Consider the following 17,141-nt stretch of genomic DNA (forward strand, 5'->3'; position numbering starts at 1 on the left):
CTGAGACAGCAACTACAGCTACAAGACTGTCCTGTGGGCAGCAGTATTGCCCTGCTAACCCCTCCACCAGAGGCTTGCACAGCCCATGATCCCATTGCTCCAGTGATACCTACAGCCTCCAGGCAACAGCCCCAGCCCTGTCCCTGCCCCTTCCCACTGGAGGTACTGAGCCTACCCGGCTGGGGAAGGCTGACCGTCGTGTATGATGCAAGGACCTCCAGCTCTTGCCACTTACTTGTCCAATCGCTGATGTTCCTCGCAGAGGCTGCATAGGGCCCTGCCACAGACACCACTTCCAGCAGGTATTTGTGTCCCGGAGCCAGATCAGAAAAGATGAATTTGCTGGTGCCTTTCCCAACAGATACGTTGGCTGCCACAATACCTGATCCTGAGTGATACAGGAGGAGCCTGTAACTGTCTTGTCCTTGGGGTTCGGCTTGCCAGGATGCGCTCAGCCTGTTGGGATACCCCTGGTTCGTCATGTACACATTGCGGGGTGCCAGGGGGTCTGAAGAGACAGGATGGGAGATGTTGTCAGCGAAGGGTCTGAGGACATTGCCTGGGTATCTTGGCAGTGTCATCAGAAGGTTGCACCATACAAGAAAGGACACTTTGCCTCGACTGGATGGTTGCATCCATGAGCCTGGAGGAAGCTTCTGCAAACTTCAAGTGGTGCATGCTCGCGTAGAGAAAGCCCTGTCTCAGCTGGAACTAGACACCCAGGGATGGGCGAGAGCAGGAAGCAACCAGCTAGCTGGAGGGGAGGGGAAGGTGAATGCCCCTGTCTGCTGCTCCATCCTCCGTGCCTCTCCTCTGAAGCACAGCCTCTGGAGCTGCAGCTGGTCTAACCCAGGCTGGTAGAGCCAATGGGGAAGGTGGGCAGAGCCCTTCTTAGTGCCACAGCACTGACATGCCCTTGGGTTCAGGCAGGGCTTGGGGTCTGCCACAAAGGTCAGCAGGGCTATGTCCTCTGCCATGAGCCTTCATGACTGCCCAGCAAGGCATGAATCACGCTCAAAACAGGGTACTCACATGTCCAGTTGCTGACGTTCCCTGCAGGTGTCTGGTAAGGCCCTGCCAAGGACACCACCTCCAGCACATACTTGCTTCCTGGGGCCAGTCCCATGAAGGTGAAGTTGTGGGTGTCTCTCCCAAGCAAGGTCGTAGCCGCCACGGTGCCCAGTCGCACATGGTACAGGGTCAGTGCGTAGCCATCTCGCCCCCCAGCTGCAGCTCCCCAGGATGCACTCAGCCTGTCAGGGTGCCCCGTGCTCAGCAAGCGCACGATGGCTGGGGCCAGCGGGCCTGGGGAGTCACCAGACCTCATGTTAGGGACCAGAGATTGTGCAGAAGGAAACACACTTGACACGACATTGTGCAGCAGAACAGATGCTCCCTGAAGGCTGGGACATGAAGGCCCTCTCTGGCTCACTCTTCCTCCTCACTCTTCTCTTTTCTGTCCCCATTCCACTTCACCTTTAATGTTGCTCATCCTTTGTGGTTCCTCACATGCCAATCCTTCTTCATCCAGGTCATCCTCATTCTCATAGCCCAGCTGGAGTGCCTCTGCCAGTACTGCAGGCACACACATACTCCAGCACCCAGCTGTTTTACACCTGCCTGGGCACAGCTGGCACAGTACCCATACTCTGCCCAGCCCTAAAATCTTTCTAGGTGGGGAGAGGTGCTGAACTAGTCCACCTCCAGAGCAAAGACCTGTTCTCCTGGAAGGACTGTGAGTTAGCCTTTTCCTGTACTACACTGATTCATTTCATGAACCTTTATGGTAATGCGGTTCCTACCTGCTGGAGCAGACTCAGTGAGGGTGCAAGCGCTCCCGCATACAAGCAGATGGGGCAGCTTGGGCAGGGGGATGTCAGTTGAACATCCATGTGCCCATGAGGGTAAACAGGGTGCCCATGGCACTAACTGCTGCGTGTTGCAACCATGCGCATGTATATGCACATCTCCAAAGGCACCAGGACCCATGTAAACCTCCCAGCCCTCCTCAGGGCTGCCCAGTGGTGCAACATCTCCCACCCCTCTGCAGAGGACACTCCTCCAGGCACTCACGTGTCCAGCCACTGATGTTGGGTGCTGCTGCCTGGTATGGTCCAGCCACGGCACTGGCCTCTAGGGAGTACTTGTATCCTGGGGTCAGGTCCATGAAGGTGAAGTTGTGGGTATCTCTCCCCAGTGAGGCTGTAGCCACCACGGTGCCCAGCCACGCGTAGTACAGGGTCAGTGCGTAGCCATCTCGCCCCCCAGCTGCGGCTCCCCAAGACGCACTCAGCCTGTCAGGGTGCCCCGTGATCAGCCAGTGCACGGTGGCCGGGGGCAGTGGGCCTGGGGACAAAACACGAGTCACTGCCAGGAGCCATATTCAGGCTGAGAGAATGAAGATGCTCCATGTCTGTGCCAAGCCTACGCTGTGGGAGGTGGGTCAGCCCTGCAAGGTCCTGAGGGCTGGCTTTGCCTTTGACTGCAGCATCTGCCTCCAGGGATTACCCCCTCCCTCGTGCTGCCTGAGCCTGTGGATGGCTACCTGGGCCAGGCCACGGGGGTCATGCACAGACTCCTCATGCTGTATCCAGCAGGGCATGAGCACTGGGCACTTGCATGGGTGGGAGAAGAAGGCAGGATCTGGCTACGCCAGTATAGCCTCTGATAGAAACCGGGAAGGGGGAGATCTGGCAAAAGACATCTGGCTGCAAGGAAAGCATCATACTCACGTGTGCAGTGGGTGAAGTTGGGGGTGCTGGTGTGGAAGGGCCCAGCTGTGGCCCTCACTGCCACGCTGTAGCGGGTGCCAGGGCTCAGGTTTCTGAAGGTATGACTCTCGGCATCCCTGCCCAGCACCACGCGCCTGACATGACTGCTGGAGGTTGTGTCATAGACATCCACCATGTAGCCTTCTGCTCCTCGCCTCACTGCTGCCCAGGAGGCCAGCAGCGTGGAGGCAGAGGGGCTGCCCAGGGCAAGGCTGGCAGGGGCCAAGGGGTCTGGAAAGCAACAGGGAGACAGTGAGCCCCTGCCTGCCACCGCTGCTCGGTGCTATGAGCCGGCTGCTTTGCCCGGTGGCTCCTCTTGCTCTGGCAGTGCCATGGGCTGGACTTCAGCCCCCAGCTCCCACTGGGCGCTGAGCAGGGTGGCCACCAGAGACTATCCCAGAGAGAAGCATGGGGACAAATGGGCAGACAGTGCATGTGGGTCTAAGCATAATAACCCCAGGGCTTACGGCTGGACATGGCGGAAGAGGTACCCAGAGCCTTTGAGGTGCGTAGGGGGAATTGGCTCTGTGTCAGGGGAGGAGTGAGGACAATGAGCAGAAAGGTGGGACAACTATGTGGAAGCTAGGGGCACAGCGAGGATGGTTTGGGATGGGGAAGGTGGTGGCGGGTGCTCTGCAATGCTCAGATGGAGGCTCTGGGGCACAGTGGAGTGCTGTGTCCAACCCAACCCATCAGACTCACGTGTCCATTGAGTGACATTCTTGGAGGAGGCTTCAAACGAGCCTTTCACAGCAGTGACCTGCACAGCAAACCTGCTGCCTTCCTCCAAGTGAGTCCAGGTGATGTTCTGCGCATCTGGACTCAAGGTCTGGACCCGCTTCCTGCTCTGGGCGCTGAGACTATACAGAATGACGCGGTAGTGGTCTCTCCTGCCAGGGGGCTTATTCCAGCACGTGTAAAGTTCTGAGGAGCTGCCTAGGTTGGTAAGGCTCAGGTTTGTTGGTGCAGCAGGAACTGTGAGGAAAGACAGACACATGAGTCAGAGAGAAAAAGATCTGGTTCTGAAAATGCAGCCATCTCCAGGGAGCAGTCTTGCTTTCCCCAGGCAGCCAGCAGCAAACAGCCAACAAGCTCTCTGTGCCCAGGCGGTACAAGGCTGCATGAGGCAGGAGATGACTGCAGGCCAGCATCATTGGGAACCAGGCCAGGGTGCCCTCCTCTCCTCTTCCTGGGTGACAACATTGATCCCTCTCCCATTCTGGAGCTCCTTGCAGTGCTCCCACCCAGGTCATCTGTGGCTGGTACAGATCTCACCTGTGCAGCCAGTGACGTTCTTGCGGAGGGAGCGGTAGGGACCAGCTACTGCCCACATCCCAACAACATAGCAAGTTCCTGGTGCCAGTTGTGTCAGAGTGACATTGGTGCTGTCTTTCCCTGCTTCCAGGTTCCTCACTGGTGAAGAAAAGCCCTCCTCGTTCATGCTGAGCAGGTATCCATCCCTCTGCCCCGGAGGGGTGTCCCACTGCACAGTCAGAGCCCAGGCAGTGCTGACAGGACTTGCCAACAGGGAACGAGGTGGTAGTGGGACTATGGGAGAGAAACAGTGTTACAAGGGATAAACCTGGGATGCTCAGGACTGACTCTGGTTTGGGAATGAAGCTGGGAGCTGCAGGAGGATCTAACATGCTGTCTAAAGACTGCTGGGAGCAGCGGGTTGTTCCCAGATCAAAGCTGCTCCCTACGTCCCAAGTGGTAACGGCGTATCACCATCATGGCCCAAGACCCTCTTGTCCCAAAGTACTGGGGCAGGCTCACAGCATGCCCCATTGAGCTACTGGGCTCAGGATGAGTGAAGGTCCCAACAAGAGAGCCAGCACTCTGAGTAGGAGACAGGCACCAGTAGGGTTGCAGGGACATGGTCTCTGAGTTCTCCTGCAGGACAACCCTGGAATCCCCCTCTTGGTCCCCAGACCCTCAGCAGGCCAGAGCCAGGCTGGTTACCAGGGACGGGGACAGACACAGAGGAGCTACATTCCTACCAGTGTAGCCAATGGCAGTCTGAGAGGTGGCACGATGAGGCCCAGCATGAGAAATGATCTCCACACGGTACCGGGACCCTGGCACCAGCCCCTCCAGGTCAAGCTGGGTGACTCCACGGGGGACGGACACATTCCTGATAATGGACAGGGACTCTGCCACTGAGAGCTGTAGCAAGTGGTCTCTGCCACCGCCTGACTCCACCCAGCTCACATGTAGCTCCTGGGGAATCTGGCCAGGCTGTACACTCACGTTGGCCAGAGACAGTGGATCTAGGGGGAAACACAGCATGGAGATCCATGAGATGGTGGAGGAAAGCAACTGGAGAAACCAGAACACAGCCTGCACCTCTGCACAGGGCTAAAGGAGAAGTGGTGGCAGCTGACTGACAACAATCCTGTTGTCCTGGGGAACATGCAAGTTGCCCATCCCAGACACCAAGGCGCTGCTAGCAGGCAGGTGCTGTACTGAGAAGAGAGCACTCAGCTCTCCAGTGGGCTGCTCTGCTCCATGGACAGGGAGCAGCAAGTCCAGACGGGTCTCTGTGCTTCCCTTTTTACATCCCTGTCCCACCAGTCCCAGGCTAGCCTTATGATCACAAGTGGTCTAGGCAGAAGGCTTAGCTTGACTGGGGAAAACCTGAACTGGGGAAAAGGGTCTTTTGGGCCCCAGAAGCAAGCACACAGCACCTAACTCACAACACATGCTCTGATACCCAGGGGCAGGGAGCATACAGGTCTCATCAGAGCCCTCCCTCTGCCCAGACACATCCATGTCACTGCCAGTCTTGCAGGCAGTGCCAGGATGCCCCATCCCTGCAGGAGGCTGGGGACACTTCTCACTCACATGTCCACTCGGTGGCAAAGTGTGATGAAGATCTGTATGGGCCAGCAAGGACAGTCACCTTCAGGAAGTACTGAATGCCAGGGGACAGCCCCAGGAATGTGAAGTTGTGGGTGTTTGGTCCCACCGAGATGTTCCTCTGCACTGGATGGCTCTTGCTGTAGAGCTGGAGGTGGAACTGGTCCACATCGCCAGCAGCCTTATCCCAGAAGGCAGAGAGTCCCTGTGGGCATCGAGTGTTGGTCAGGGTCACGCCAGCCGGAGCCAGGGGGTCTGAGAGAGGAGAGACATCCAGATGGTGAGAGGCAGTTCTGGTGGAGTGGCCATGGTGTGGAGTGAGGGCCTGCACTCACTTGTCCTGGGCACTCTCCACCGCCTGCGCCTGGTGGGCTCAGGTCAGAAATCAGCCCTGGCATATCAAACCCCAGAACAGCCTGAGCTTCTGCTCCACAACAAACACGGGAGCAGGTCCCCACCTGTCCTGCTGGGTGACATTTGGAAATGTTTTTCACTCAGTGATTGGTTTCTCCTGCACTGAAGACCCTTTTACTTCCAACCTGGCTGAATGTGGCTCTGGTTGTCCTTCCACACTTTGTTCGTCTATGCATCCCTGTCCCTGGTTTCCCCCACTCCCCATACATGGTCCACACTCTGCCTTGCCTTCATGCCATGAGCTTTCCAATCTCATTGGCCAGGTCATGGTTGCAGTAGGGTTGAGGTAGAGGTAACACACTCACATGTCCAGTCTGTGGCTGACTGCACAGGGGATCTATAAGGTCCAGCCATAGAAGCCATGTCCAGTGTATACTGTCGCCCAGGGACCAGGTCCTCAAAGATGATGTTTGTCCAGTTGCTCCCCACAGTCACGTTCCTGACTTGTTCCTGGGACTTGGTTTCCCAGAGGGTGCCTGTGTAGCCAGTGCTGCCAGTTGGAGCTGCTCTCCAGAAGGCTTGCAGAGAGGTGCTGTGGCCCTGGTTGCTGAGGGTCAGCTGCTCTGGGGGCAAAGGATCTAGGAAAGGTAAGGTCTAGAGTCGCAGATGCACCTGGACTGGGATCACCTGGCAGAAGTGCAGTGCAACCCCAAATGTGCTGAGGCTGCAGCCCCTCCCCTGGGAAAACCCACATCTAGGTGCTCTGGCCACCTGTACAATCTGAGCAGGCCACCTTCCCCTCTGCTGACACCCACACACCAGTTTGGCAGGGACTGGGCCAGCATAAAGTTCAAACTGGCACGGTAAGAGATGACTGCTCTGGTGCTGGAGGAGGTGGTGGATGGGATGGTCTGGACCAGGGTGGTGGAGAGGTGGTTCAGATGCAGCCTGATCACTGATACACCCACCACAGGAGGGTGGCCCAGGGGAGGAGGAGGGCACTGGGCTACTGGGCTCTGCCAACCCTTGTGCTGGGCAGCTGGGATACAGATCAGGGTCAGGCACATATAGGAGCACCTCTGCCTTCCTCCTGAGCCTTTTGCCCTTTATTGCGTGAAGCTGCAGAAGACCCACGCGATCACATGCCCCAAGGCACGACATTGTGGGGAAGGGCAGGATCCAGTGGGAACCCTGGGCCTGGCTGCAGTGAGGGCTGTGGCACTCACATGTCCAGTTGGTGATGCGCCGGGTTGCAGATGTGTAGGGGCCAGCCACGGTGCTGACCTCAAAGATGTAGAGAGTCCCAGGGTGGAGGCCCGTGTAGGTGAAGTTGGTGACACCTCTGAGCAGCGAGCTGTTCTTCACAGGGTGGTCCACAGTGCTGAGGGCCAGCACGTAGCCCTCTCCTGTTGCCTTCTCCCAGCTCGCTACTAGGCTGTAGGGGCTCCCCTGGCTGGACAGACTCACTCCAGATGGTGCTAGCGGCTCTGCAAGGGATGAGGATGGGGATCATGCACATATGGACCAGCGCATCAGGCAGCCAGACCGCTCTCGCAACTCCCTGCAGCTTTCCCTCCACCAAACACGGGCAGCCAGGGTTGCAGGGAAAGCCTTCAACTGCTCTCAGTGCCAAAGGCTGGATGAGTGCTCCCCAAGACTGTTTAAGGCTCCAGTCCTTCCTTCCCAGGGTGGCAGCTATGGGGTGGCTGCCTGAGCATCAACTGTGGCTCCACGAGTTGCCTAGGAGGGACTGGGCACAGCAAGATGCTGCTCTGGGAGGACTGGTAGTCACTACCCACTGAACCAGCTGCTGTGAGCACAGGGAGGGGAAGATGTCTTGAAGCCTGCCAAACACTGAGTCCAAAGGTTACTGAGTAGAGTCTGGTCTTGATTTGTGCCTGACATTACCCGGCACAAGTCTGCCAAGGACCTCCGAGTCCACCCTCACAAGGAGCTGTGGGGCAGCAGATTTTGCCGCTCTGACCCCTAGTCTGCCCTTGAGATCAGGTGCCACTGCACTGCACAGCCCCATCTCTGCCTGTGCTGCAACCCCCCACCCCATCCCACCAGCCTCCCCCCAGGCACCAGCCCCTCCATCAGACGGCAGAAATGGCCGTGAACGGACACGCTTGGGCTTTCTGCTTACCTGTCCAGGCTGCTGTGCTGTGGGCTGATGCCCGATAAGGCCCAGCCACCGCTGTCACCTGGGCAGAGTATTGCGTCCCGGGGCTCAGCCCGTGGAAGGTGACATGACTGTTGTCTCCGTCAACAGAGATGTTCCTTGCTGGAGCACCGTCCTCTCCCTCCTGCAGTGTCACCAGGTAGAATTGTCTCTCTCCTGCCGGGGTGCTCCAGCAAGCCTGCAAGGAGCTCTGCTCCTCTGCGCTGCTCAGGGTCACATTGCCAGGGCTCAGGGGGTCTGTAAGGGAAGGGGACATCAGCATTACGGGGTGCTCTAGACCCCCACCCCAGGGCTCACTGTCTTTACTGTAATTCAGGACTGTCAGTACTAAGGTGCTGGGTACACCAGCAATCCTGTCCTGCCCTACTCAGTCAAAGGGGACAGGCTGCCATGGGAGCAGATGCCATGCGACACTGTAAGATCTCCCCATCCACCCCTAGAGCCTCATTCCCTGCTTCCTTATCTGCAAGGTTACATCCAGCCTTAGACATCCTTTTGGAGTCCATTCCCCAGCATAACCATTCTTGGTCTAGCAGAGCCCAGACAAATCTGGGAGCCCTGCTGGGAAGTTCCTAAAAGTCTCCTCCTCTCCATTCATGTCCCATTATGAGCTTGCTGATATTCCCAGGAACTGGCCTGGACCAAACTCCTGGCCAGATGCCCCTGGCTCATGCGTCTGGCACCAGGGACATTTGTTCAGTTAGGTCAGAGCCACAGACGTTTCTGTTTGGGATGGAGTCACACTCATTTCGTGGCAGAATCAAACCAGCTGGGGGTGTGGAGGTCTTCCAAAACCCCAGCTGCAGAGTCAGTAGTGAGCAGGGTCCAGCTTCCTGGACCGGCAGGTGGAGCAGGAAAGAGCTGGAGGCTTGTCACCCGGTGGCACCCAGGTCCTTCCAGCGTACACCTGACCGCTGTCTGCCCAGGGACAGGACGGGTCACTGGCCACAACAGCCCTGAGTCTGCAGCTTGGCACCTCCATAATTTGTTGCTCTTCACTAGAGAGGGCCAACGCTTTCTTGGTGTTCAGCACAAGTCACACTCTGTGCTGGAGGCTAGGTTTGCCTTCTCCATTTCCCCCCGGTTTTCCTGGGAACCTCTGGGAGAGCAAGTCCAGAGTCAGAACTGTTCGCACTGTTACAGAGATGGTGTTGGCAGAAAACCAGGACCGTGGTGGTGGCAGGCACCTGCTGTCAGGGTCCTTGCCAGCAGGAGGCCAGAAGGTGGAGGAAGGTGGGTTGAATGGTGCAACTAAGCTGGGGTCTGGGAGCGCTACCATCAACTTCTCGACCTGCCAGAGACTGGCTTCCTTGGCTATGGTCGCACAGCACCTGGCACATTAGAGACATCCACCAGAAAGCTACCAAAATTAGATGCTACCAAAATATACCCTTGACAGCAGTCAAAGGGGACCAAAGTTCCATTTCCTTCCAGGAACCTCCAGTTCAAACCAGCTAAACTGCTGTCCCCTTCCCTCTGTTTTCTCTGCTGCCCCTGGATAGCCCCGAGGCACGTGAGAGCTCAGCTGCAGCTGCACCAAACACCAGTGAGATCCGCTGCCCTTCCATCCTCCTCCTCAGGCAGAGGCCACTGGCTGATCCCACTGCACCCCAGGGAGAAGCAGGTCGGTACTGGGAATTCACCTGCCCAGTGTACTCACTGGCTGCACTATCACAGTGCCCCAGAGCCAGGTCCTGGAGCGGCTTTCAGGCAGGTCCAAGCAGAAGAATTGTCCTCTGCACCCAAGGCTCTGGCAGAAGACCTTTACATTCAGAGACTGGATCATAGGCAGGGAGAAAGTCAGGGCCACCAAGGGGGCCCCGTCCCCGGACATTGTACTCACATGTCCAAGCAGTGGCATTGGGTCCCCCCACCGTGTAGGGCCCAGCCGTGGCGCTCAGCCCCAGCCAGTACTGGGTGCCAGGGTGGAGATGCTGGAAGGTGTAGCTGGTGAGGCCCCTCCTGGCTGACAGCGTTGTGGTCACCGTCTGGGTGAGGAGGTTGTGGAGCGTGAGGTGGAGCCACGTGGCTCCCCCAGCACCCGCCCAGGAGGCGACGAGGCTGGTGCTGGAGTTGGGGCTGAGCCTCAGCTGGGTGGGGATGGAGGGAGCTGAGGAGAAAAGCAGGAAGCAGTGAGGTTCACCACTGGGGCTGGGGATCCCTGGACCTTCCTCTCTCCCAGGATCTCCTACACCCACAGCTGCTCTCTATGCTGGCATAGGGGTTGAAGGCCTGGCAGGGGTCTGCTGAGGGATGTCTCTCACATGTCCCTTTTCAGGCAGGCTGAGGGGCTTGTGAGGTTCCTCCACACTGTCAGGCTCTTTCAGGCTGCAGGGCAGAGGGGGTGGCAGCCTGGGTAATGCAACATTTCTGCAGCTTCCACCAGCCAAAACCTTTTCCCAGCATCCACTGACTGCCCTTTTCCCATAGGGACATGGAGCACAAAAATCCAAGCTGCAGGTCCTGCAAGGCAGGACCAAGGGGCAAGGTTGTCACCTTGACCAAGCACAGTGGGCTCACAGCAGAGATGTGAAAAAATCCCAGCTGTTTTCCATCCTCCACAAACTCCCCATCCTGAGCCTGGAGACCTCCTCCACCTCTCCACCAGCCCAGCTGGCACCCCTCCTGCCAAACCCTTTCTCTCATCCCTTCCCTCTTGGGCAGGCACACCCATCACTCCCTACCTGTCCACTGGTGGGTACTGGTGCTCGCCTGGCTGGATCCAGCCAGTGTGGTGACCTTCAAGGCGTACCCACTGCCAGCCAGCAACCCGTCAAACAGGAATGTGGAGGTGTCTGGCAGGATGGACGCATTTCTCACAAGCTTCTGGGAGTCACTGTGGTAGAGGGCAAGACGGTAGCCGTCTCGCTGCCCGTGGGCATGCACCCAGGAGGCGTGAAGTACCGCAGAGCTCCCGTTGCTGCTCAGGCTCAGGTTGCGGACAGGTGAAGGACCTGCATCGGACATGGCACACACGGTGTTGGCTGGTTGCATTGCGATGCCTGACCTGCCAGGGTGCTCAAGGGCTGGTGAGACTGGTGAGGTCCTGCCAGCCAGCTCCATGGGACCCCGTGCCCCAAGCACAGCTCCATCAGCTCTCTGCCAGCCCCACAGTCTCCCACAGGTTGTGTGGGCGGCACCATCCCCTTTGGATCAGTCTTGCACAGTCACTCTGAACTGGGCAGGGAGACTCAGTCAGGGACCACACAATAGGTGTGCGCTGAACAAGGTGAAGCCATCAGCACTTACCTGTAAGCTCACCTGCTGCCAGGTTCTCTGTTCCGCTGGCCCTATGGGTCTTGTCACCTGCCATCCCGTGAGTACCAACCCTGCTCCCTGCATCCACCACTGCTGTCTGACACCATCCCTTCTGCTGGCCGGCCTCCCTCCAGTTCTACTCTCCTTTTCCAGGTTTTCCACCTTCACCTGCACTGATTTACCCAAGGATCTTCTGGAGAAATGCAAGCAAGGGCTGCCATCCTCACCTGAGCTGTGGGTTTACCAGGCCCGTCTGCTTCCCCCAGTCCCTGGCATCAGACAGGGAGGGCATAGAGCAAGACTCAGTGGGTGAGCCAGTGATTGACAGAGATGTGCTAAAATCGTGGAGCAGATGCTACTTTCTTGTAGCGCTTCCTGGAGCTCTAGGCATGACTTTTTCCAACCCTCAGCTCTTTGCATTCCATATCATAGTTTGGTCCATCATTACCCCAGCAGAAGATACAGCCTGAACCCCACCCATGCGAAATGCAGGAGACACCGACCCTCCTTCCACATGGATGAAGGAATGACCTCTGGGGCCCTGGGGACCAGGTAAGGACCCTAATCCTTCTGGAAGTGATAGAAGACCCGACCTCCCCATGGACTCAAAGACCTGTACTTCACACCCTCCAAAGCAGTGTGACGATCACTGGTAGGAGCACTGAGACCCTTTGACTCTGCAGTCCCCAAGGAAATCCTTACTTGTCTGTGCTGTGACCATCTGGCTGGTGGTCTCCATGCAGGCAAGCGTGGCTGTCACCTCAATCTTGTAGCGCATGCCAGGAGTCAGCCCGTGGAACCAGAAGCTGGTGATGTTGGTTCCAGCAGATCCATTCTGCAGCAGCGTGCCCGATCCCAGGGAGGAAAGGGTGAGCGAATATCTCTCGGCGCCCCGCTCCGGCTTATCCCAGGACAGAAAGAGAGAGTCTGACCGACCATGGTCACTCACTCTGAGGTTCAGGAGGGGCCCTGCAGAGGCAAAGCCAAAACCCTCAACAGAGAGCTGTGGTGCTCCTGGGTGGCCAGCATGCAGGGCCAGGCTCCCCAGCCCACCCACCCTTGCTGCACACCTTAGCCCAGGCCACCACCATGGGTGTTGCCCTGCCACGATCAGGGCCCTCAACCCCAAAGGCTCTGAACAGCCTTTGAAAAACACAGGAAGGTTCAGAAAACACCACAGAGTAGGATCAAAGGCACTTTCTATACTAGAAAGACCAGAAGGATTCAGGCCATCCCATGCTTTTCCCAGACAGCCCCCAGTTTATGGCAGAAAAGTTGCCTTGACTGGGTATAATCCATTGCTTATTATATTACACCTTATAGTGTTTCCTTGGTTGGTGTGGATCTCTTAAAAGATGGTGAAGGGCTCCAAAGTGCAGAGGCAAGACAAGGCCAGTGAGGGAGCAGGATGCAGTGGGGCTGCATATGGCAGTGGGGCTGTTAAGCTCCCTGCAACAGTCTCAGTCTTTGTGTGGGCTCTGACAAAGGAGAGAGTAAAGGCCGCTTTGGAGGGATTTGAGCTCTGATTCCCCAGTTCTGTCACCAGGATGGAGGAGAGAGGGTGCTGGGGATGGGGCAGGGGATGTTCCTGCCTTAGGACCTCAACCTATCCTCTACTGAGATGGAGTTGAACTGAACCTGGACTGGGAGAGTCAAAAAATCAGTCTGGGTCCCTGTAGCACCCAAGTAAACCAGACTCACTGCTGGGGATTGACTGGCCCAGGGCTTCTCCTGCATGGACCACAGTCCAGAGGGAGACACCAGTGCATGGCATTCAAGGTCCAGCTGTGCCACCCAGGTGGCTGGTGCCTTGCTGCGCTCTGCCCTACTCAGTTCAGAGATAACATGGGAAGAGCAGGATGCTGCGTATGTGGAGGAAACGCAGGGCCAGAATTGCACAGCCCCTTGCTGAGGGTGTTGCTGCCTTGGCATTGCTGCAGCAGCAAGGTCAGCACGCTGCAGCTGCAGGGCCACTGCTGTGGATCCAGATGGAGAGCATCTGGGGACAAGGAAGTGGCTGGTGTACGGGGCTTTGCCTAATTGGTGGGTCAGTGGCCAAAACTGTATTGAACCCTGCCCTTGAGAGTTGCTTCGGGAACCGCCTACACAAACAGGAGCCAGACAGAGCCTGTCTGTTGGGACCAAGCCGGCAACATGACCCTTGCAGGCTCCATCTCTGCCTCCCCATGCCTCCACCAGCAGATCGTCCACGCACTCCCCATCACCAGCCTCGCTGTGAATGATGAGCTCCCTCTTGCTTTCAGCCTTTGGGAAACACCAGGGCAGCTTTAGTGCTAATGAGACACTTGTGTATAATTAGCACTTAAAATTATGGCATGCAACATGTGTAACAGGCTGACGTAGATCTGGCAGGGCAAGAAAGCTTTAAACAAGCACAACTATTGCCTCAGAGGTCTGCCTGAGGCTGCCTTTACACCGCAAAGAGGAGCAGTGGTGGGGCCCAGCCTCACGGGCAGGGGCACCTTTGGCTCAGCTGTTGTGCATGGCCTTCCCATAAGCTGGACAGTTTCAGAAGTACACGTAACTTCTTTCTCATGCAATGCTGTTGTTTGGAGCCTGCTGCCATGGCTGAGACCTTCACTCAGCAGATGAATATAAAGGGAATTGGGGAAGTTAGATGAACACAACAACGGAGGACATAGTCCCACTGGAAAAGGCCTTCTCAGTGTCACTCCTGAGCAGTTCAAGTGCAGATTTGGGAACAGACTGCTCAGGAAGAGTTATCTGAATGTAGTTGGGCGTCCACAAGTAGGTGCCTATACCTGAGCCAGCTGCCCTGGGCTCCCCAACAGAGCTCTGCTCTGTCAGCAAGAGACCCAGTTTCAGCAGCTTAAGGAGAACAGGGCAAGGCTAATCTCATAAAGATAGCCGGCGGAATTGTGCCCTGCATGGAGTTAAAGCAAGGATGGTTTTTCACTGTGGGCTCTTTCTTATCTCATGAATGCATGAGTTCTCCACCCATATTTGCATGCTTCTTTCAGGTGTCCAACAGACTGTATTGCCTGCTTCCATCTGTCACTTGACAATCACCTTCTTCACCTCTGCAGTACAAATGTACTAATACCTAAACAGGCCAGAGGCATCCTTCAGCCCTGAGGCCCATGATCACGATGCTGCTCACATCCCCATAGATAAGCTCCACTAAGCACATCACAGACAGCCACATCCAGATGCACCCCGTGCCCTGACCGGTGCCTTGCAGATCCTCTGGGAGAGTTTTTCACTGGCACAGGCCAGTGCCGCATGGGCACCGCGCCAGCTCTGAGCACACAGCAGCACTTGCTGGCTGCAGGCGAGTGTGGCTGTGCCACTCCCCAGGCAGCTCAGCACAGCCACGGGGCTGCCTCATGGAGCACAATCCTGCCCAGCCAGCCTCAGGGGCTCCGTGCAGGGCTCCCATGGCTGTGCCGCTGCTGAGCCCACTCAATGCTCTTGTGGGACGGTGAGGGCTTGGAGCCTTATCCATCTCTCACACTGCCCCCCCCCCATGAGACTGGCTGCTGGATGAGGATGAGGCTGTCTCCCTCCTCTTCCCTGGTCATGACCCACAGCCCACAGTAAGTCAAAAGCAGACTATTTACAAAGCTACTCTTAACTCCAAGCGTCCTGGCCCAGCACTTCTGCTCATCTCACTGCTCCCGGGCACCAAAACCACCCTCCGCAGCCTGAGGACCTCTGCTTTGACTTACCTCTATCACTGGGTGCATCCTGTACCTCCAGCCCTGCCTGTGCTGTCCGGTTGCATCCCTCGTCCTGGGGGATTGAAGGTGACGGGTGAGACGGGCAAGGTGAGTCTGAGCTGAGACCAACACCTGGAAGAGGCGCCCTGTGCCAGGCCAGGGATCAGGCTGGCCAGGCAGAAGTCCCAACCCAGCCACGGCATCTGGGGGCTGCAATCCTCTGGGGACTGTGACCTCTTTTCCCAGGAGAGTCCAAGTCACTGCTCACATTGCCCTCCCCTAGCCAAGGCAGGGAGGAAGACAGCGGATACAGCTTGTGGGCTGCCCTGGCTTTTTGCATGGGTCTTGCATGGGTCCTGGGACTAGAGACCAACATTGGGCCATGCCTACAGAGAAAGACATCCCATGAAAACAGCCAGAGCACAAGGAGGAGATGTGGGGAGGGAGCTCTGGACAGGTCCTGGTGGTCTCATTCCCTTTACAGGCTCCCTTGTTGCACAAAATCATGGGGGGAAGGACGGAAGGACCCAGACCTCAGCCCAGCTGCCATCCTCCACTGGCAGCAAAGCAAGAGCTCCGCCTGAGAGCTCCAGAGCATTCAGCACCCTCCACATTGCAGCGGCTGCTGAGCACACTCATGGGACACGTCTCCCCACAGTCTGCTAGCAAGCAGGGTGTGCCCTGCTTAGGTTGAGGCTAGTTCCCTCCACATTAAAGGAAGTATCTCTGCCCACTCTGTCCCGCAACAAGCCACAGAGGAGCAATCATCTTTCGTTAGTTATTTCCCCCCTGGCTCTACTGGCTGACTCGTTTCTGGCTCCCCCACCAACTGCAGGGCTTTTCGGAGTGTGCATGCAGAGAGGGGAGCGAAGGAGCTCCAGACCTCTGGGAAGAGCCAATTCCTGGGGCGAGGAGCTGTGCAGCCATGGCAGCAACAACACGCACGGATCCCCAACGCTGGAAAAAGAGAGCACGGCGGGGAGGAGGGGCGGGGAAGTGGAGGAAAGAGCCAGCTTGTAATTGCAAACGTCGCTAATTTGGTACAGCTGCACGGCTGGAGAGGCAGCCCAGAAATATGCCGTCATTCCTCAGTGGAGTAGGACTATGTAAAGCTCCTTGCTGCCAGCGAGTTTAGCTTCAAGAGCCTGCATGGGCAAACGAGGGGTTGAAGAGACAAGGGCTTACCTCTGCCAGGGCTCCCAGGAGCTGCAGCACCCACAGGACAAGCAGCGGCCGCAGCAGTGCTCTCATTGGGACCGGGGTGGCTGCAGATTAGAGGGATGACAAGTTGGTGGGGGGGGGTAGCTTTTTAGCAACGGCTGTCCCCAGCCAGCCCCTTCTCCCATGGCAGCGAGGGGCTGCGTCCCCACATGCTTTCGGAGCGCGGGTGACACGATGACATCAGTGGGGACGGGTGTTGCGTGCCAGCGCGTTGCACGTTAGCCTTGCCAGCTGTCCTTGGGCAGGAGCAGAGCTCGCCTCCGGGCTGGGAGAAGTCCAGTGCGCTTGTGTGCCTCTCGCTGTGTGCGCTCGCTATTGTTCCCGCGGATCTGCGTCCCTCTGCGGTAGCTCCGCGGCCGTCCTGGTGCGAGCGTGTGCGCGGGGCGGCCGGGGAGCTGCTGGCGGGGGGGGGGGGGGCTCTCGCTGTGGCGGGGTCTCTGCACGACTGGAGCCGAGCCTGGCCATTAGAAGCGAGTTCTGCAGAGCTGTGGGAGTTGGTGCTGCGAGGGGAGGAGACAGGACAGGACAGGACAGATGGCGGCTGGAAGCTGGAAGGGAGTGCCCAACCCAGCCCCCAGCAAGGGGAGGGAGGGCGGCCCGCAGCCGCCGGCAGCTGGGCTCAGATGCCGAAGGGAACGTTGCCAGAAGCGCGGAGCCAGGGTGCTGCGCAGCTTGCGCTGTCTGCCTGGCACGTTCGCGCACCCTTTAGCTCCGTATGCGTGAATTTCTGCACGGCGTTTCGATGGGGAACGGGAGGTTTAGTCGTGCTGGGTGAGGAAGGAGATGTGTGCCTCT

At 57.6% G+C, this 17,141-nt stretch overlaps 1 protein-coding gene across 1 annotated transcript in view; it reads right to left on the minus strand.

The window, feature by feature from the left end:
* Positions 1–16,376, minus strand: part of LOC104378338 (receptor-type tyrosine-protein phosphatase V-like) — a 35,012-nt gene extending 18,636 nt beyond the window's left edge. The window contains 16 exon segments of the mRNA XM_086630317.1: positions 236–508; positions 1,033–1,305; positions 2,074–2,346; positions 2,733–3,002; positions 3,474–3,746; positions 4,047–4,319; positions 4,772–5,041; positions 5,616–5,885; positions 6,350–6,622; positions 7,211–7,471; positions 8,131–8,403; positions 10,010–10,276; positions 10,851–11,120; positions 12,127–12,393; positions 15,135–15,198; positions 16,311–16,376. Of these exon segments, the coding sequence (XP_086486443.1) occupies positions 236–508; positions 1,033–1,305; positions 2,074–2,346; positions 2,733–3,002; positions 3,474–3,746; positions 4,047–4,319; positions 4,772–5,041; positions 5,616–5,885; positions 6,350–6,622; positions 7,211–7,471; positions 8,131–8,403; positions 10,010–10,276; positions 10,851–11,120; positions 12,127–12,393; positions 15,135–15,198; positions 16,311–16,376 (3,916 nt within the window).
* Between the last annotated feature and the right edge of the window lie 765 nt (positions 16,377–17,141).

Source organism: Tauraco erythrolophus, assembly GCF_009769465.1.
Source record: "Tauraco erythrolophus isolate bTauEry1 chromosome 27 unlocalized genomic scaffold, bTauEry1.pri scaffold_49_arrow_ctg1, whole genome shotgun sequence".
In the NCBI taxonomy this organism is placed as follows: Eukaryota; Metazoa; Chordata; class Aves; order Musophagiformes; family Musophagidae; genus Tauraco; species Tauraco erythrolophus.